The sequence below is a fragment of the Acipenser ruthenus genome, chromosome 4 (genome assembly GCF_902713425.1).
Source record: "Acipenser ruthenus chromosome 4, fAciRut3.2 maternal haplotype, whole genome shotgun sequence".
Classification (NCBI taxonomy): Eukaryota; Metazoa; Chordata; class Actinopteri; order Acipenseriformes; family Acipenseridae; genus Acipenser; species Acipenser ruthenus.
In genome coordinates this window covers 9084049-9106098 of record NC_081192.1, presented here as the reverse complement: position 1 = coordinate 9106098, position 22050 = coordinate 9084049, and the positions used below count along the sequence as shown (strand labels likewise).

General features: G+C 36.5%; 1 protein-coding gene across 7 annotated transcripts in view; it reads left to right on the top strand.

Annotated features, from left to right (window-relative positions):
- Positions 1–22050, top strand: part of LOC117400527 (histone deacetylase 9-like) — a 148030-nt gene that overhangs the window by 103005 nt on the left and 22975 nt on the right. For 6 of the 7 annotated variants that reach the window (XM_059021979.1, XM_059021982.1, XM_059021978.1 and 3 more), the window contains 4 exons: positions 15486–15727; positions 18308–18452; positions 19164–19284; positions 19942–20063. In XM_059021979.1, the coding sequence (XP_058877962.1) occupies positions 15486–15727; positions 18308–18452; positions 19164–19284; positions 19942–20063 (630 nt within the window). Of the gene's footprint in view, positions 1–15415; positions 15728–18307; positions 18453–19163; positions 19285–19941; positions 20064–22050 lie in introns of all 7 variants that reach the window. The other variant, XM_059021980.1, reaches the window with a different exon arrangement.

The window sequence follows — 22050 nt, the reverse complement described above, 5'->3', positions numbered from 1 at the left end:
AAAAATACTGTATCCCAATTAAACAAAGTGATGTCCCAATTAAACGACATACATAACATTGGGAAGAACAGTCTCCCAGAGTATCCCATTTAAGCACAAATCCCGATTTATCAGTATCCCAATTAGGCGACGTGGACTGTACTCATTCTGAAAAATATCCCAGTAGCCAAGTATCATTTTGGGTATTTTAAGCACACATCTGGAAGCTTATCGTTATTGACATAAAAACTGCTTTCATTGCCAATGTTAGAAACTAAGAAATGACTACAGTGACTAAAAACAGTGCCGTGCAATATTGATTGACACTTTGAAATCTAATTTACATTTGTTTACATTGATTGAAATCTAATTTACATTTGTTATAACATCTGTAAAATCGTGATCATATCCATATACAGTTATGGAAACTTCCATCTCTTTTTGAAAAGCTCAGAGAATAACATACATAAATGTATAAATAAATAAAATAAGCTAATAAGACTATTTTTAAATCCACTTTTAATGGAGTGTCCCTCAGTGGCAGCTATGTCCATGAAAAAAAGTTCAAAGGATTCATTACAATTTGTTCCTCTTACCAAAACTAATTAAAAATAAATAACTGGAATGAATTAGCTTTGGCACTTTCATCTGTGTGAAGAATAAATGATTTTCACCTTGCTTTGTCACAATTCTTCTTCTGATATGAGATAAACATGTAAAAACCTGTTTCTCTCAGGTCCAGCAATATCATCCTTTATGTCTTGCATGCGTCAGCAGGAAAAACTAAGTGCCTCTTTCTGAAACCGAAAAGATAGAAACTGATAATTAAATTGTGTCAGTAACTGTGACAATATTCTCTGCTTTTGAACATAAGTGCTGAAATCTTTAAATTAAATGTTCACCTCTTGATGATTAAACATTTGTGATCCTGTTCAAGACTTTTCATCTACTGTACACCATATTTAATTAAAAAACAACATAAGAAAAGCCTTGATTTATTTCAGATTTTGTCAATGGATTTATGTTGATAAAATGTAAGAGATTAATTTGGCTAACTGCAAATCCTGCAGATTCTGACCAGGATACTGCTTTAACTCAAGCAACTTTGCTAGCATTATATAACGGTCATTGTCATCCATCAGATCTCTAATTCCATTATTTGAACCAATCCAACCTGTATTCTGCATTTTATATATATCTTTGACTTGTCTGTTTATTTCATAGTGAATTATTTGTCACAATTCCAGTACATCTTATCCTGTGTACAGATGGCACCCCATGCATAGAACACCACAAATAAAATTAAATTTAAAAAAAATCTAAACAAAACTAAAAAAAAACACTTATCTGGTCCCTTTAAGAAAATATTACTGGAACTGCTGAAAAATAAAAGCAGGAAATGATGTATTTACTTATGCTGTTCTGGGCTAATGTTCCATCTCCTTTGAAAAGGTCCAGTTCTGTTATCAATTAGGTCAGAACTTTACATAATGAAGTTAAGGTTTATAAATAGTAAAGTAAACAGTTAGCATATGTTACGTTCAGTGACGTCTGACTATCTCAACAGGTCAGAGGACTTGAAAATGGGGGGGACTGAACGTACATTCAATTCTTGAATTGTTTATTATGAAACAATGATTGTTCTGGTATTGTGGATTAATTTCAACTGAAAAGCAAACTCATGATGTAGACTAATGGATCTGTTTTTGTTTTTATCTGGTATTGATTCATTTGTGTACAAAAGCAGGCTCACTCTCGCTGAAAATTAGTTATTCATTTTTATGCAACATACTAATTCAATTTAATTTGAACTTTTTCACTGGATAATTGCATATAATGTGTGTTGTGTGCAATATACTACTGTATAATCATATTTTTTATTGAAAGTGTGCAGAATGATTAAAATGGTAATTGTACATTGGGTCTGATATTAAGAGTGATATTAAGAGTTTCTATGCTCATTTTTGGTCATCTTGCAATTTGATTGGGTCAGGTACAATTTGCCTGAAATAGGAAGTTAACACATTGCATGTTGGGTAATGACATAGGACAGAGGTTCCCAAACTTTCAATTACATTGGGCATCCTGACAAGGACCCCCACCAATTAAAACCATGTTCTTCATAAAATCCCAGCTTTTTGTTATATATTGGTACTTCTGAATGTACGATTGCCGTCAAGGTAGAAAGTGTTGCATTTGAAATAAGCCCAAGCATCTAACAGCAGCTGCCATGTAAATAAATAGATCTCCTGGTCTCATGGGCCCATTGTTTTGTCAGGTGGCCTGGTCATTTGGGAGCTATTTCTACATTTGCAGCCACACTGAAACCATCTCCCTGACCCTAAACGAATCTCAATGAAAGTTGATGATAACCATGAAACCCGCTGACTGGGTTTTACATAACAAACTGTCAAATATTTAAACTTGTGCCATTACTTTAAGTTCCAGTATTAAATGCTTGACTCAGTCAGATACTCTGGAAGGATGGGCTATCCTGAGTGGAAATGAACTCCAGCACAAAGATTGCCATTCTTGTAGGTGTTACCTAATAAGGGAGCTATGTAAAAACATATTAGTTATGCTGTTTTGTATTTTAAGCACAACAGACCAAAAATATACAATCTTTATTTCTTGACTCAATAGCTTCAACTTTACTGCAATGCAATTGATTACTAATTAACTAATTGTGAAGCATAAGCTTGTGTATTTGACTAACCACAAAGCTTAGTAGTCACCACAGGTGCTTTTGGATTTATAGTCAGTGGGTTCAATCCCTAGCCAAGGGTCACTCGGACAACTGTTGATGTGTTAAATAAGCACTGAGGGTAGGAAAGCCACCTGTCTGGTTGCTATGTGTATTCTATTTAGTTTGAAAAAAATGAAAACAGGCACTGGATCAGCATTAGTAGCCCCTTGGTGCTCAGCATGTGAAATGTACCACTGAGCACCAAGGAAACGAAAAAGAACGTTGCTTTGGTTAGTTTTTATTTTCTTCTGTATTTTAAAATGGTTTAAGAATGTGTTTATGCTCAGTATATTAGTTCATTTTCTGTTCAGAAGCAGTTGAATTTAAAATGTATTTTAGCCATTTATGTACGTCCTTTATTTAACCCTTTTATTTGACTGTTGGAGTCTAATGGAAGGATCTCATTTGGAATAGTTCCCATATCTATCAGAGTTGTTTGGTCCAAATTGGTCCAAAGTTTTTGGTTTGAATGGGAAATAGAGCAGTAATGTTGCAAAACCAGTATGAAACAATTTAGGTGAGGTGCAGAGTCCTTAAATGAACCTTTGCACAAGTTTTAAAAGGGATGTATTTCTAGTTTACAAACTTAAGGCTCATTATAACTGTATGTGAAAGAAAATAAACAAAGAAAAGTCTAATGAAGGCTGGTGACAGCTACCTTTTCACAGTATGTCTACTATGCTGATTATAGTACTGCTAAACTGAAATGTTGAGCCCTGTTCTTAAAACTTGAACTTATTAACTTATTTATAGGGTTTGTTTTTTTATTACAGTTTTGAAAGTTTTTTGTCAAAAGCAAATGTTGGATGATGTAATATATTCAAATAGACTTTTAAAAATAGGACTAAACAACTCATGAGGAAAATGTTGGATCATCTTCAGTTCTTGAATTCGCCCCCTTATTAATATTAAATAGCTTAAAAAAATGTTATGTCAAAAAGCCATGATTCATAATTCTTCGATGTGTGTTGACTGTAAGTTACATTTTTTGTTGTACTATTTTTTAAAATTCAAAACCTTTTATTTATTTGCATCTGGTGAATTCATTAAAACTACTCAAGCTTCACCCAAATTGCAAATCAGATCTATTATTTGAATACATGTTTACACCCCTCATTGTGTTTCTCTGTAGGGACAACCCAAACCTGTGCTCTAAATTGCATTGATTCCAATCCCTCTGCAGTACCCTGTTCACTACCAGGTGTTGTAGACGACCATCTTACATGCCTGCACAAGACTCTAAGTTCACTCCTACTCATGTAGAAATTAACATTAACACTGTCATGATTGAGCAGTTACACTGGAATGGAGTTAGAATCTGGAATGAATCTGAGGGGCAGGATTTCTTAAGATAAGCCTGTTGTACACTAACTTCAATCATTCAAAATGAATGATGAATGAAGCCTTGAAATGGGGGAGCATTTAATGGTTTACTGCTGAGTCATTGGGATCCTTTTGAGATCCAAACAGAGGAATCAGCTACTAGGAACCAGAAGAGCATTTACGGGTCGAATGGCCTCCCTTCATTTGTAATTATGTAGTCAAATTCTGTATTTTTGTTTCTGTTTCTTATTTTTTACCATGCTTGGTAAATGTTCCAGCAAAAAGGTCTCTCCGCAACCTCTGGGTCTGCTTCTAAAAAAGTGTAATTTCTAAGGTGGTTTTAAAAATAACCAGCAGGGCTGTGCAGTTGTAATTTCTGCCCCCTTTGATCTTGTATGGTTTTTCCATTACTAACTCACTGTATGTTTTTATTTCCATGAGAGAGGATGGTGTAGCAAACAAATGCTTTAACGATCCAACTAACTCGGTTCCAGCCTAAGGCTGAAAAGCAGTGGAAAATTATACTGACTCTAAAATACTACATACAGTACATAATGTCAGCAGTCCCTTGCATGGGTCAGCTCATACTCGTATTTACTATACTAGAGTGCAATCTTTTAAATCCAACATCGATTAGTTCTATCTACTTCTACTGTGTAACATGCACTTCTTATTTAATTCTAAAGAGACTATTCAGTCAAATATAAGCATGAATGCTTGTGAGTTCATTCAACTAAATCAGCTAGCAACCAGGATTCTATGAACTTACCTAACAGGAGCTTCAGGAATGCTTAGGGAGGATGTTATGAAAAGTAAGCTATAATACTCAGGAAGGAGTGAGGTACTGAGGGAGCTGCCTGCCTTGTGAGGCACATGGCACAGTCCCGGAAACTGTGTTGTCTCAGTACCACACATCAAAGGGTGTTATTGTGTTTAAAATGTAAAAGGCAAATGAGACCTGGATTCACAGCATTGTATTTACTAGGCAGAAGAATGTATAGATAAAAAATGCAGATAAAGAAGTCTTAGTTAAAAGTACAGTACTGTTTTTGAGTCAAATAGAGTTGGCACATTACAATCTGCAACATCTTGGGATATGCCTCTGAACAGAAGAGGGATGTTTGTTTAGATTAATAATTACTGTGCTGAATTTTAACCCTTTAGTGTGCTGCTGCCAATGAGTGAAGTTCGGAACGTGTTGACAAGGGTTGTTATCCATCAAGGCCTCTCATTTCCTGTCTCCATCTCTAGAGTGGGGCCTGGGCACTTTTCCTTGCAATCTAGGTTGAAGTGAAGGAAATAGGAAAACTCAATAATATGTTATTTGCTTAGATTTATATTACCTTAACATTACTTTAAATTGTGGCACTACTTAAATTTGACACCATAGCATAAGAATCCCCATGAGGTGGTGTAGAAAGTAGTAGGTTTGAATTGAAGCCCAGACATGTTGACCCAGCAGAGAATGGGTACCTTATGTGTAAAATGAAAATGACACCATAATGATAGCAGTAGTACTTATACAAGCAGAAAAAAAAAAACATTTCAGGTGGGGGCCTCTGACAGGATGCCTACTGTTATGGGGGACTGTAACAGGGGGATGTGTCACGTGTGTGGGTCGTCCCGGAATAATACTGAATCAGACACAGAGCAGTGGGTGTTGACACACCACACAGGTGGGCAGATTTAATAAACACAGGCCCCGATGCTAGGGTACCAACAATGGTAATGCTAGCGCCGGATTTAATAAAGAAAACAAAACAAAGCTAAAAATACAAGTTTGCCACACAAGACGAGCGCTAGTCTCACTAAAAGAGACGTCCCGCTCCAGGAACCGACTACACTATGAAAACCCTCTCTATGCACTATTTAGGATCAACCTCTCTTAATCTAACCTACTTTTGGGCTTCCGGAGTCCCAGCCTCTTCATGGCAACTCCTGCCTCTTCAAACTGCCTCGGCAGAGTAATGCCTTCACGAGCACCGTCTTGCAGTTGAAAGGTTCCGTAATAGTTAATCTTGAGATCGGAAGATCTACTCCTCTGTCAACAAGCACAAGCTTTCGCTCAGCGCCCGTCTGTGTAGCAGTGGCCATGCAGTAGCCTCGAGTTGTGGAACAGATGCTTTTTTGGGCTACACGCAGCATCCCCCCCAGCCAGTCTGGAACTCCCAATCAGAGCTACACGCAGCATCCCCCCCCCCATCCAATCTGGAACTCCCGATCAGCTCAGCGCCGGGGCAGCCTAATTGCTCAATTGGTTGCCTAGCAACACATCTCCTGTTCCTTGTCCCTGCTGCACACATTTGTGTAAGAACCAGTGACAGGGCTCTCCCTGTTGCAGGGGCAGGGGCCTTGAGTCAAGAAGGTTTGGGAACCCCTGGAGTAGTACTTAGTGGCTAAAGAGAGATATTGCAACTGGCAGAGTGGGCAGGGTCTTCATAAGCCTGGTTACTACTGTCATTGCTACCTTTCTATTTGTAGCTGTGAGAACCCACACATTTTTTAATGGTTTACCTCAAAACTTTACCTCTGAACTTTTTTTTTTTGATGATACAAAATTATTCAAAAAAGCCCATCATTTTGGACAGACAATATAGCAGAAAGGTGATATGAGTCAGCACTCGCATATCCGACCCTATACAATTTTGACTTCAGTGACGGTTAAAAGAGTGTGACGCATATCTGATTATTTCATTTAGGCCTGTTCCAATCTTTGACCGTTTTTTAAGGAACATAAAAAAGATACAATGTCAAAAATACATAGCTGAAAGGACTGTGTTTTAAAATAAGTATGCTTCCATTTTGATGTACTGTAGTTGATTTTGTTGGTACAGTACTATATTTTCGACAAAAGTATTTTAATTCAGAATAATATGATTCTAAAAATATCACTCGCAAAAAGAGATGACTGTGGTACATATTGTAGCAGTATGTCAAATTCCCCATTAACGACCCAACAGCAAAAATAAATCAAAATGCTACCCATGCATAGAACTGTGTAAAACGTAAAAGGCAATGCAATTTAGCAAAAGATTAATAAAACAACATAGTTTCTAGAATTAAAACAGTATCCAAAGTCAGTATTCAAAATTGCAGAATATAGTGCTCGATAAGGCCCTGATGTCACAGTTTACTTGCAATGAAAAATGCACAAAAGCAACTAAATATCACAGATAAAAAAAAAAAAAATAATACATTGCAGTATCTAAAACTGTTCAATGATTAAGTGTTTTACATTGCAGTATCTAAAACTGTTCAATGATTAAGTGTTTTACATTGCAGTAGCGGGTCTCGTTGTCTTTGTTGTTGCTGCATTTTCATGAGGTGAAGCTGGAGTAAGCTCTGTGTAACTACACAATAAAGACAGACTGGTTTGCGCATGCATATATATAATGGGGATTGATTTTATTAATACAGGGATGGTAAAACACGACTGATGTGTATCTGAGTGTCGTATATCTGAGTGCTGACTGTAGAGGTGTGTGTGTGTATAGGTGATGGTTGTAACATCTCCGTAGTGGCCTGTGCCATGAATAATGCCACTTGATACCAGACAGTGCTATGTGGTAACTTAAGCCTGAAGAATTCTGGAACTTGCTTTATGTGAGCAGCAAGCCTGTAAACCAGGTGCTTGTGTTCACTCTGCTGACACGTCTGAGGGATACAAATAAGAACATGTTTCCTGCTTTAGACACAAGTCCTAAAATAACTAGGAACACTTACATGAGGGAAGCGGTACAGAATGTTAAAAGCATTTAGCTATTTCTCTGATTAAATTATAAATAACCTTCCACTAAACTTCACTTCTTTTAAATGTATGTATACATAAGTTATGGAGAGTAGACTATGATTCTTGTTACTATGGTTTATATATATATATATATATATATATATATATATATATATATATATATATATATATATATATCTTGATATTGTTTACATTTTATTCAAGTTTCCTTATTAAAATATACTGTATTTTGTAAGCTCAGTAGTCAGCTGAGCTTTTGACTCCCTTTAGTACTAAAAACAAGCACCGGCTTGCCATTCACTGTAAAGTAGAGCTCAGAGTCGAGCAGCATCTGATGGGTAAAGCTTTAAAACACACCCTTGGGTTACCATTATAATTAGCTTAGCAGAGCCCTAAGCAGACCACAGCATGACCAGCAACAACATTTAGATGTGGAACAAATATTGCACACTGGCCCTGACATGGTAACAAACTGGCTCTGGTATGAATACTGTACCAATAAAGGTCATTTAGCAAGGGTTAATCTTCCACACAAAGCTTAAAATTCACAACAGTCCTTACAGCTCGTACACGTTTTACCTGATAACTGTTGGAGATTATTTTATTTGTTTCTCTCTTCCAGTAGCATTTTCAGCAGCCTTTCTTATCTGATTTATTTTTTCTTCTTTCTGCTACATAAAGTGTAAAATATTGCAGCGTATGATTTCTGTTTTTGCATAAGCTATGAATAGCAACCCTAGCTTGTACAGTAGTTTATATTGGTAAACAGGGTTTTGCATATAAACTATGTTTAGCCATGCATGTGAGCATGCTGCACATAGAAATGTTTTCTTTGTAAGAAAACAATATTAACGGTATGTAATGGTCTTATGCAATGTTTTAAAAGTAGGTGCAGGTGGGTGAAAAGAAAAGCATAATTAAGAACGGATTTAGAGATTGAAAACTGTCCTTTTATTATATCATTTACAAACTATGACAGTGCTGATGACAATAGTGGTGATTTATTATTTTCCGTGTGTTGCATGATTTCCAAAATTAAAGCACATGGTACAGTTGTGCAGCATGATGCAATACAGTCGTAGTAGTAATAATAATAATAATAATAATAATAATAATAATAATAATAATAATAATAATACATTTGAAGTTTACAAGAGATTATTGATTCCTATGTATGTGTTTCCTTTTTTAAAAAGTCTGTCCACTGATTTAATAGCTAAGTGCTTAAGAAGAAAACATCCAGGGAAGATGGAAAGCTAGTGTTGGCGTCAGACAGGATTTGTATAATTTTGTGTTGAAAAGTTTTTGCTAATTTCCTCACTTGAATAATCACTACCAAGAAAAAGACTCCAGATAAATGTATAGTTTAATTGCAAAATGACAGTATTGATTTCACAATTGAAATGTCAAGATATATATAGGTGCAACAGGACTGTTTATATAACTGCTGTTGCAGTACAGTTTTGGATAAGTATTTTAAAAAATATGCCCTTCCTGTTGCGATGAATCTTGGTCAAGACTTTCCTTTGCACTGGTGCTTGAGGGTTTCAGGTGGGTATTTTCCATTAGTTCTGGTTTCTGCTTGGTTAGGATATTAAGGTAATATCTTCATACATAACCTGATGAAAAGCTTACAAGTTATGTTACATACTGCAAAAAAGGAGTATTTCACCTTTGCTTTATGCTAAATTTAATAACAAAATGATATATATATATATATATATATATATATATATATATATATATATATATATACACAGTATATATACATATATATATATATATATACTGTATATATATAATTTTTTTTTGTTTTTATTCTAACGCAACAAATGTATTGTTTATTGGTCACATTTAGTCTATGTAATTTCTCTGTTTTATGTATTGGTACATGAAACTGTATTAAAATATACCTTATGAAAATAAAAAAAAACATAATAATAATTTTATATTAACTTTAGTGTATACTGTAATGCTTCTATATTGAACACATGTTTACGTTAATAGAAAGACAGTTAGCTGTGCAGCAGTAGTTTATTTCAAAAGGGAATCTTATAAAGGACACATCTGCATGGTGGTAGTTGCAGGTGCCAGTGCACTTGTGACTCCAGTTATCTCATTGTACAAGGTGGTATTCTTTATAACAATGTGTTTTTTTCCCTATGCCGTGAATGTCAGTTTGAATGACCAGCAGAAAATAAATATCAGTTTCAATTTTGATAATATTTTTAGGCCACTTACTGCTATTTTACACTGATTTGAGTCAACTGAAATTCTTCTGAAGTGTCTTTCTTAGTCTCGTGAGGGATTATTGACTGGCAAATCAAAGCATAACCAATACCCCTCCCACTGGATCAAGAGGCACTAAATGTGTGAGCGTATGCATCTGTGCCCTTATGAAACCCTGCCAGAAGTAATATGGAAGAAGAACAGAGAGGCTGTCTTATTTGGGAGCTGGGTATCAAGTTAAATTGGGAGTCCTTTAGAAAACGTATAGTTTTTTCCAATGGCAAGCACATTACTGAAAAATGGTTTCCTAATATGTCAGACTTCTGGAGACAAGTAACTGTAGTCTGGAGAATTGTACTGACAATGGGAAGACAGTGAGCTTCTGAATCGTACTTGTTCTATAAGGTTGACAGGGAGGTAGGTAACAACCTAAGATGTAATGGAGAATGAGTACCGTATGTAAGAGGATGTTTTTCCCTCTAGTTGACAGGCTGTCAGCAGGGTTTTGGGGTATTGTTGCTTGAAGTCATTTTTATGACAAGCAGTATATGGCCAAGTTGCCTTGGAATATTTTGCAATAACTCAAACATTGTAGCAACAGTAGTAAGGCCTCCAATGAATTGGGGTACTCCCCTTCTGCCTGTGAGTGGATGGGTGGCAATGTGCAGTTGGTGGTGCTATCATTTACAGTAGAGAGACAAGGCATTAAAGAATTATCGTTTTGTGGAATAGCATCAATGTTAACCCTGGCTATATTCTGGTACGGTATTTTTTGTTGCAAATTACTGTATTGCATTGCCTTGTGATAGTAAAGAATCATTAATGTAATGGCTCCTTGCTTTTGCACACAATTGTTTTTATGAATGCAGTAATATAATCAATTTTTGTGTATTTGTCATGAACTCTTTGAGAATCTTCATCAATTAAACATAAACTGAATATCATTATTGGGTATTTAAAGCTAAAATACCATATTCAGTTTTTAAATTTTTACTGAGACATTACAAAAATAAAACGCTATCCAATAGACTTTCAATCCAGAGTACTTTTTTTGTTTTCCTGTTTAAAATAAACAGTTATAGGGTAGATGGCACAACCATATATTTAAATACTTTAAAACATTGACAGTGTTTTGACCCATCAAAAATACACTCTTCTTCAGTTGGATGTCTGCCTTATTCACATAAAAGTGTGTGGTTTCTGTACACAGAGCTGGGTTTTGTTTTTTAAGAGCAGACACTGGACAATATTATTTTGCTCAACAGTGTGCATTACATGCATTTTTAAATAGAAATGAGATCACAGTATTAAAAAAAAAAGGAAATGCACTTTAAACCTGGTTTATCTCAAGAGTGGCTTATTGATTTGAAATAGGGCTGGCATGCATCCTTACACATCTAACATCATTACGTCAATGTGGTTTCCATGGTGACAGAATGTCATGGCTTTTATTGCTCCACTCGGCTGTGTGTTTCTATTTATAGCCATTACTGGAAGCATAATTACAGTTGTTGCGTTAAGTTAAAGAACTCCCTAAGCAAGTGTGTAGCAGTTAACCTTTTATTTGATCAGCTTCTTAGCAACCTGCTATCAGAAACATACGTGGTTTGAAGCTGTATTTGAAATAACAATTAAGGAGATTGTGCAATCGATATAATTTTTTTGTCAATTATTCCTTGTAGAGTGACCCCAATCTGTAAGGAAGGCTGGAGTAACCTTTATAATAACAAGTTTCAGGCAGTGCTGGCGCTGAGGCCGGCAGTGGCCTTTTGTGTGGGTTTATTTTTGGGAATAGACCTACAGCAATCTGTGCTATTGCTGACTTGTGCAGGAGGATTTCAACAAACAGGTGGCATGCGAGTTACGTTTATACCCCAGCATCATCCTTCAGAGCTCAGATTATGCAGCTGCACAGTTTCCTCATAGGTAAGTTCAGCCAGGTACTGGACCAGTAAAGAAAGTAAAGGAAACTAAGGGTTGTATGGCTTAATTATTTTATGGGTGGTGGGCAACAGTCAAATACTAATATTATTTCTGAAGGTTGTAATGTAGTGTGTATGGCATCATGATTTTATTTTCAGACTGAAGAAATGGTACCCTTTTCTGCAAATGTGTAACATTTTGTTTGCCAATTGCAATGAAAGTATAGAATGTAAAATAACACCATGAAGCCCAGATACAGCAAATAAAATGTCCTTGTATAGGACACTCGTCTTTCTAGTACTTGTTTTGAATTTGGGATATTGAATTGGGTGCAATTAGGTCAGCATTTAAGTTATATTTGACAAGAAAAAAGAAGAACATCACAACATACTGTTTGAAATCTACTCCTTGTTATGTCTGTTCAAGGGATCTTTGAGGACCTTTTGACTGTTTATTTTAATTTCTAACTAATGGTTAAGCCTTTTTAATCATTAGTAACTACAGTCGGCGCCGCTTTATCGCAACGCCTCGGGAGAAGGAAAAATATCCAGAATAAGCGGCTGTCCCAATTAAACGAGAGGCAGTTGAGATGACCTTAGTCGCTTTTTTGTTTCTTAATAAAAAGAATGAAATCTCATTATGATTAAATGTTAAATACATTTTTACATACACAAAAAACTAATCGCTGTTTATTTCTACATGAAATGAAAACAAATGAAATTCCATCTTATCATAAGGCGAGGTACCTGCAATATTGACACACCAACTTTCTTTGCAGCAGCAGCCTAAGAAACCACAGGAGTCTCCTCCTTCAAGAGTTCAACCTGGTTTACGCAATTTACGCAAGTCACAGCGTAATCACATACTCACTGCTCTGTGCTACGCAACCTGTCTTGCTCTGAAAAGCGATCTCCGTTCATCATTTCAAAATACTGTATCCCAATTAAGTGAAGTGACGTGCCAACTAAACGACATAAATAGCATTGCAAAGAACCATCTCCCAGAGTTGTATCCCATTTAAGCAGCAATCCCGATTATCAGGATCCCGATTATCAGGATCCCGATTAGGCGGCGCCGACTGTTGTTTAATCAAAACAAGACCTTGAATTATTTACAAAACCATAGGCTCATGCATTGCCATCAGTAATCACAACTTGGTGTAACATTGTATCTCATATTTCAAATGTGGGTGAACTGGAGGAAAAAGCTTTTGCCAAGCTCACAGAACACCTTTCCCTTTGACATCCTTTGGGTCATTCTTTGAGCTGATAGACTAAGCCATGTTCTGTTGGACACCCTAAAGCTTGAAAGATTAGGTTAACTGGGATCAGGGCCATTAATCCAAAGTCTTTATTTCATTTTATTTGTTGGGGGCAGGATCAGAGCCTATGAAGTTATCTCATTCAGAATGCAAAAGTTCCTTTTCTCCCAATAGCACAGTTATAAAAAGCAATGTTATATTATTCTTTCACAGCGGATGTAAGTAATAAAGCTTTGTTACCTTCAAAGAAATTCATTTTAAAAATAGAAGTTAATACAAGACGAGAGATTGTCCAGGTAGCTGTGACTCATCCCGAAGAAATGTCAGTTTGCTGATTGCCATCTCTCTGTGTAATGAAATATTCATGCCTTTGCTGTGCTCCCAGCAAGCACTATTGATTTCTTGTGTAAACTGTGCTATATTTAGTCTTGACAAATGGAATGCAGATTCCTGTTGAATAAATTGCATGAAAATACCATGCACTTGTCTGTCATTTTCTGTGTAGCTTCACAGCTATTATTTATAATCAAGCGCAGTTTTGGCAATTTAACAGTGATTTCTCGCAAGTTCATGGTTTCTCTTTAAATAAAAGCAATAGAGCTGTGATTCACTACAAGTTATATTTAAAAATAAGCTGGTGAATAGCTGTTGAATATGATATCTGTAGGATGGCAGGTTAGTGTCCTAACTGATTACATGATATGGGATATACTTGTGCATACTGTACATAGTTTCATGGTTAAGGCTATTTAACATTTTTAATTTTTTTTTTATTGAACTGTTGCCAAGGTCCATTAGCTCTCCCAAGTGTTTACCATGTTAAGATATGTTTCCTATAATCATTAGCATTTAAACATGTCTTTGCTTTTGCTCCTCTCTATTGATGTTTCACAGATTGTGTTTCTCAAGCTCACTGGCTGTCGCTTCACTGTTCCTTTCATTAAAAGCTGAATTGTGGTCTATCTTGTGGTTATATTCTTTGATACATTTCCTTTCTTTTTACAGGGCCTACCAAGCATGACTTTGAAGCTCATGATTAAAGAATAAGTAGTGGGATTCCAAAAAATATAATGCTACCGGTCCCCACTGTTGCTACAACTGTTTAAATAACGTACCATTGCTACAACTGTTTAAATAACGTACTGTAAATAATGTACCTGTCTTTTTTTTTCTTTTCATTACCATCCTGACAGCTTTGTACACTTTATGACTTTAAAGTCTGTTTCAAAGCTCTTTTCAAAATGTCCACTCTAGTGCACTGAGAGTGTAAGGATTATTTCCAATATTATCACACAGGTAACACAGCAGTAACGATCCATGACAGAAAAGCCAGAGCACTTGTTATGGTTTCTTTTTATTTTTTTTTATTTTTTTTGTCGCTCTTCCTGCAGTGATTTAGAGGACAGATCTCAAACCCCAGTGCACTAGAACAGTGAAACAGGCTTAAATATTATAAATGTAAAAAGTTGTCAGGATGGTAACAATGAAAAGAAAAATTACAGGTATGTTATTTAAACAGTTGTAGCAACACATGGGGACGTATAATGCTATATTTTTGCAGAACTCCACTATTTACTCTTTAACCTAATTGAATTCAAATAATTGAGAAATGTGTTGTATTCATACAATAAGTTGAGCAAAGATTATAAACAAAAAAATGGTGTGCTTAGATAGGAGGGAAGAGAATATAACAAAATAATGCATATTTTCTGTCTGGATTGAATACTAGGTTCCTGCAAGGGTTTGGTTAAGCATTATTTATAGATTGGTTTATTTTATAAGCACTAACAGTGAGATCTGATCAACACAACAGGTGACTGATTTGAATCAGTTGCTTCAAGAAAAGCAAAACAAAGATCAAAAATGGTTTTGTTATTTGACATTAATGTACTTTAGTCACACAAAATAAACTAATTTTACAATTCACAAAGCTGCTGTGTCTTCACAGCTACAGACATTGTGAAGAAAAAATAGATTAGAAATTGTACATGTGTTGCTAATTGGCAGCACTTTTTTAAGATCATGCCTTTATAGTAATAACCTTTCTCTGAGATATGATATGCCTTTTAGTAACATCAGATCAGTTCACACAGTTTGATGTCAAGCTTGATATGTTCTCAATATATTATTTTATGTTACTGTAATCTGTAGGTAAAAGGGTGGTGCATTAACCAAATGTTACATGTAACCTCCCCCTCCTTAGGTATTTCTGAACCTAAAAATGAATTCTGTTGTCCTGTACCTCTCACACCCATGTCTTGGCTCTTGCGCAGTGGAACTAAAGCCAGGAATTCTTAGTGGCCTGGAGTCTGTCACACCATTGGACCTTCGCACAGACCTCAGGATGATGATGCCAGGGGTGGATACCACGCTGCAGGAGAAGCAGTTACAGCAAGAATTACTCCTGATCCAAAAACAACAACAGATTCAAAAACAGCTCCTGATCACCGAGTTCCAAAAACAGCATGAAAACCTGATGAGGCAGCACCAAGCCCAACTTCAGGAGCACATGAAGGTGAGAGCTGGGTGCAGCACAATCTGAAATCATATTAAACAAACAATGAACACACAAAAAAACTCCTTTAGTCAGGCAGTATGTTTATTCTGGCAGTTTTTAATGGAAAACAGTATCTGCTCTGCAATTTAAAGACAAGTGATTTACAATGCGTTTTTGCTGTGTGGCAGATTTAAATGCCACAGGCAACTGTATGAAATTTCCCCAAACTGTTGAATCAGAATATGTATGTAAAACATTTGTCATGCCCAGCATCTGTGGTGGGTAGTGCTTGATTCTCTGAAATGATCCATTTTTTTCTGTATTTTACAGTGATGGATGTGCTTGTTCACAACTAAAGAGTACTAAAACTATAATCCGTTGTATATATTCTAGGATCCCAGGTTGAAATATGACCCTATAATTCATTACCAAGTTCAGAAAGCCAAAATCTGGCAGTGCTGGACTTGGAGTTGTCGTTCTGATGCCCCTGTCACACTGCAAACATCTCTGCAACATGTAATCTGTTGCATCTATATGTTCAGGGACCTGAATTTATTACTGGCTTAAAGCATCACGCTGCTGAATCTAGCACCTCTGTTCCAAAACTACAAATGCATAACAGAACCCCGATTCACAATAATGGAATATGTTGATTACAATCAGTATGCACAGCACAATTTATAACTAAGAACTGCAACAAGATATTGCAGTTTCATGTCCAGTATATAGCTTTGGAACAAGTCGACCACAAATAGATTTCGACTTCTGAGTTGTGCAATGAATTTGGATTAGAACATAATAATAATAATAATAAATAAATAAACAACATTTTAAAAAGCACCTTTCATGCAACATTTAAATTTACAATGACCCCAATTTAATGTATTCCATTTATTGTGGCAAACCAGGGATTAAGCTGCGGTCAGAAAGTCACTCTACCTCTGAGCCATAAAAGCTTTCTATTCAGTTTCTACTGGACATTGGTCCAGCCATAACCACCACAGATGGTACTAATGAAGTAAAAAATGTAAAGCTTGTGTAGTTCAATGGAGCTTGCGGTTAAGGTTCCTTCATGGTGTTGCTCTCACTCACACTGTTTGTGAACCTTGAGAGACCCAACAGCATGGTGTAGCATCCTAAACTTAAAATACAAACCAAATGTACATAAAAGAAATGGCTACCACCAAGTCATATCTGTTGTTTCTAATTTGTGGTTTCTCTTTCAGTAGTTTGGTTTCTTTGGAATGCTGTAAACCTAAAAAAAAAAAAAGACAAATAAAGAAGACATGGGTCTAAAGAAAAGTCTAAGGCTAAATAAACGCAGATGACAGTTTTTTGTTATTATACTGGGTGCGGCCATTTTATTAGAAAGTACTGTATCTGGCAATAAAGTAAGAGCACTATGAGGCAGTTGTGAGAAGTAGCTTTCCACGTGAAATGTCAAAAAATCTGATCTGCAGACAATAAGATTTGAAAAGGGCATTGTAATGGGTGTCCAAGCAAGTCAAAGACCACTGAGAAGCCAAATACCACTTTGTCACACACTGTGACAGAGATCAAATAATTCTTGGTGTTAGATCTCTACCCCCCCCCCCCCCCGAGGGTGCTGTGTAAAGGGAACAGAGTACCTTGAACTAGTTGGCTCCGACAATTTATTCCTAGGGTTCGGTGGAAGTCGGCCATCTAGAAAGGGGGCGGAGCTACGGTACACTAAACCATTGACCCGGAAGGTTAACGGCGTGGCATCCGCGGATTGGAGGAGCGGCATGTGCTAATTAACCCAGGGGTCAAGGTCGACGGTATAAATAGGGGACGTAGCTATGCAATCTGTTCCTTGTAATGGTTATGATATTGACCGAAAGGACCCGAGTGAAAACTAACCGTGAGTGTTTTTTGTTTGTTTTGTCAGTCTGTCTAAAGTCTACTGTTTGTCTTGTTTGTTAGACTAGACGGCTAACACGATCCGGAGCTGTCGCCCATGGCCAGCACAAAACCCGGACAACACTGCACTAACTGTGTGTCACAAATAATTGTACTTTCACCACCCGCACTGCAGCACTCACTGGAAGAGGTGACCGTGGTTGTGTGTGGTGTTCTGGACTGTGTTATTATTTACTGGACTGCAACTCTCCATATTCCTGAGCCATACACATCGCTGTGTATTGCCATTCCTCTTGTTTGTTTTCTGTTTGGTCATCAGACCCCTGGATTTAAAATAAACAGAATCCATTTCCACCCATACTTTGTTGTTTGTCTCTTCATTACTGGATTACCACATTGCACCTGCACGTACCACTTACCACTTTGCCATACACAACTTTAGGTATAGTAGAGTGTCCCTGAAGTCAGATTGGTGACAGACAGGGAAGGTGACAACTGTATAAAGAAATCTGAAATGCACTGATCAATGCATGCAATATCCCTAACAATGAATGCTGGTAGGCAGCACACTGTATGCATAAGAACAATCTGCAGGATTAAAGTGACCCTGGTCTGTTGTTCAATGATGTTGAACACTATGGTCTACTGGCTGCTGCTTCAGTTTGAATGCAGCACACCTATTCCACTAAAACGTTCGTTTTTTTTTCAATTCCCAAGTTACAACAGGAGCTGCTTTTCATGAAACAACAGCAAGAGCTTTTGGAGAAAGAACGCAAACTGGAGCAACTGAGACAGGAACAAGAAATGGAACTGCAGCGCCGAGAGCAACAATTCCTCTCTCTCCGGGGCAGGGGCAGAGAAAGTAAGGATCAATATGTATTTAAGTTAGCGTCAAATATTCAGATATCAAAGACATAAACTTGAGTTATGTACATGTTCAAAATAAGTTTACTACAACTTTAATTAAACACTACGTGTTTTTAGTATACAGCACAGCCTGATCATCCAGTAGATACTAAGACTTTTTAGATGGTCCTTTGAGCGATCATCGTAACAACTTACCCATCCACTTCAGCTAAACCCCGAGCCTTTTAGTTGGTACTTAGATATGGAAGTTTAACAGTATGGTATGGTGCCAGATTATTTGCAGGGTTGTAGCATATTTTGTGAGGATGTATATCTTAAACAACCATAAATACATGATACAGAGGTAGTACCTGTCAGAGGGGATTAATATGGAATATATCTTCCTGAGTACCAGTCACCACACTTTAGTCCAGTTTTCCTTTTACAAGAATTTCCAGCTGTCCACTAGGGGGAGACATGCACTCATTAGTTCTGTTCACGTCAGAACACTCAGGGGTTAAACTATTGCAGACAATAATGATGCTACCAGTGTATCTACAAGTTATATGGTCAGTTCTTGTTCAATGTTCAATTAGCATAGTGATACATCACTATTTTGTCTTCATTATTGCAATGTGCAGGTGTCTAAAAAAATAAAGGAAAAGAGTGGTTTTACCTCAAGGTAACTTGACAAAACCAGTATTAATATTACCCTTTTATTTTGAAGGTGCCATGGCCAGCACAGAAGTTAAGCAGAAACTCCAGGAGTTCTTGTTAAGTAAATCTAAAGATCCTGCCGCAAATGGAAATAATCATTCCCTGGGCCGCCACCCTAAGCTGTGGTACATGTGAGTATGACATGAGGTCTTCTGTAGATCTTCAATGGTTGGTGGGGGATTCTAGCATGCTAAATACTAAAAAGCTTTGTTTATACAGTATCCCAATCAAAAAGCTCACCAACTTTGGTACCACTGCCCTTAAACTAAAAGGCATGCCACGCACTATCCCCAAAGCAAATGTAAAAATCTAGTTCAGTGTTATAAAAAAAATCAGCTATGTTCAATATGCACGTAGAACCCATTATGAGCTCTTGTGATTCGTTTTTGAAGTGAATATTGAATTAGTGAAGCTGTAAATTAGCCTGCTGGCTAAACTGGAAATCCCATGATTTTATTTGATTGTCATGCTTCCCTATAATAATAATAATAATAATAATAATAATAATAATAATAATAATAATAATAATAAACGTAATACGAGTGAGATGCTTGCAACTTTTATTGGTAACATGTTCAAGCTGTTTTCATAAGTTCAACTAACATTCTTGATTTGAGTCTCAAGTAAAAAGGTTGCCTAGTAGTTGTCTTGTGTTTTATGGCTTTTCCAAGCATCAATAACTGTTAATCAGTTAAATAATGATGACAGTTGCTCAACCATTACTTTAAACACTCATTCAGAGGTCAAATAGTTTTTCTATGTTCATACAGTTGATTTGTGTTTACCAGGGCTGCCCATCATACTTCATTAGATCAGAGCTCACCTCCTCTAGGTGCGACACCACCATCATACAAGTACACACTGCCAGGAACACATGCTTCAAAAGATGATTTTCCTTTAAGAAAAACAGGTGAGTCAATATTGTTCATTTGACATTTCAGCGATTTTTTTTTTATTATATTCATTGTATCTTACAGCAACTTGAAAAGCTGTAAATATCTGAATGTATTAATTTATATATATATTTTAACACTTTTTTGTGTGTGTATACAGTAAATGTAAAGCTGCTGTTAATAACCGGCAAACATGGCTACTAACATATGACGTACATTTTTTTTATTCATCTGTGTTACTCAATTGTATGCACTTTATATGTATTTATAAAATGGGTCTTTTAAATACTCTATCCTGATTGGTCAAAACAGGTCACATGGTGGTGTGGCTATTACAGCATATCACCATGGGTCAGTACTTCTTTTCAGAAAGGGGCCAAAAAGGCAGACATATTGTAATTTATCGCAATATACATGACTGACGAGATTTATGTAAATGCTGAAGTGTACATGAGATATTGAATAAGTCTGAATCAGACACCAATTATTAATTAAAGTACTGAAAGTATTTAATTCAAAAATCGCTAGCCTGAACTACATTCTCCCCGAACTACAGCATTTCCCTATCCCATTCTGAAAATAAATAGTTTTAAAAAAAATAACTTAAACTTTCAACTTTTTAAAAAAAGATTTGGTTCTCTTAGAGACCTGGTGGTTAAAAGGATGTGTTGTTGCCGCTGCTTGTGGTCTACGTCCATTCTCCTCTGGTTGGTTGCATCTGTCTGCTGGTTGCTGTCACCGGTCCCCTCCCCTGCACAGCTCTGCATCCGATGCAGAATATTTATAAATGCATCTCGATAATTCCTGCCATACCTTTCAAAATAAATGTGTCTGTACGATGGTATCATCTGTTCTGCTGTGCCCTGCATTATTTTAATTTGTTTCTTAACACGGGCCCAGTAGTTCTCCACGTTGCCCAGCCGTAAACTGCAGTCAGTTTGATAAGTACGGGTATTCCATAATGCGAATAACGTCTTTCTCGCCACTGTAAAGAGGTAGCACAAATCTGGTTGACAAAGGACGATTTAAAAATAAATTGTGAGGAAGGTTCTGTGTGATTTAAAAGCAAACTAATTTGTACTGTGTCATAATGAATATGGACAGTAATATTTTACATAAAAACTGAATGAACAAACCAAGAATTACAAGAAGCATAATGAATCAAATAAAGAAAAACTGCACTTTTTTAATTAAAGCAATTTTGGTTTTATTAAAAAAAAGTTATATGGAACTGTTTTTCTTAGCTCAGTTTTAGGCTGAAGGATATTTAATAAAAATGACTTTTTTGTTAATTTAAAAATGTTTTTATTTAATTTTTTTCAATTTAGTAAGTTAACCCATTTTATAAGTGCAATAAGTCAGTTCAGGGTGCCTTATTGCATGATTTGCAACACACCCGGGGCGTGGTGATATTAGAGTATATCACACACTTAGATTTGGGGCTTCAGTTGGTAAAAAGAAAAAAAGAGCTGAGGTTGCCTAAATGTTTGCAGATGATCCACAACAGTTTGAAGTCAATGGAGGGAGACAACTGATATCTCAGAGAATCAACTCATAGTTCCAGCAAATGCTCTTGTTTACATTTTAGGTCAACATAATGAAAAGTGGGTACTTTACTATAGTGGATAATCTGTAAATTCACACCAAGGTTTAGAAAATGATTTTGGAGGCCATAATAAACTGACTAGTGTAGGAAGCTACAGACCTCTCCCACCTTAAGCCAACCAGGATGTGACCACACTGCCTTACCTCAGGCGTTAGGGTCACTGTTGAGCCTTTGGGGACTCTGGTGGACAAAGGTGACACAGGGACTCCAACAGCCAACAACAGCCTTATTATTAATGAGCAAATATGTGACTTTTGCCACAAGGCTGAACTCTCTTCCTCACCCTTAGGGAGACAGATAGTATGCAGAGGTGTCAACTGTCCCTTTAAAAGAGGGTCTGGCCCTCTTCTTCACCTCAGCAATGGAAAGGAATATAAATTGTTGTTTAGCATTGTAAT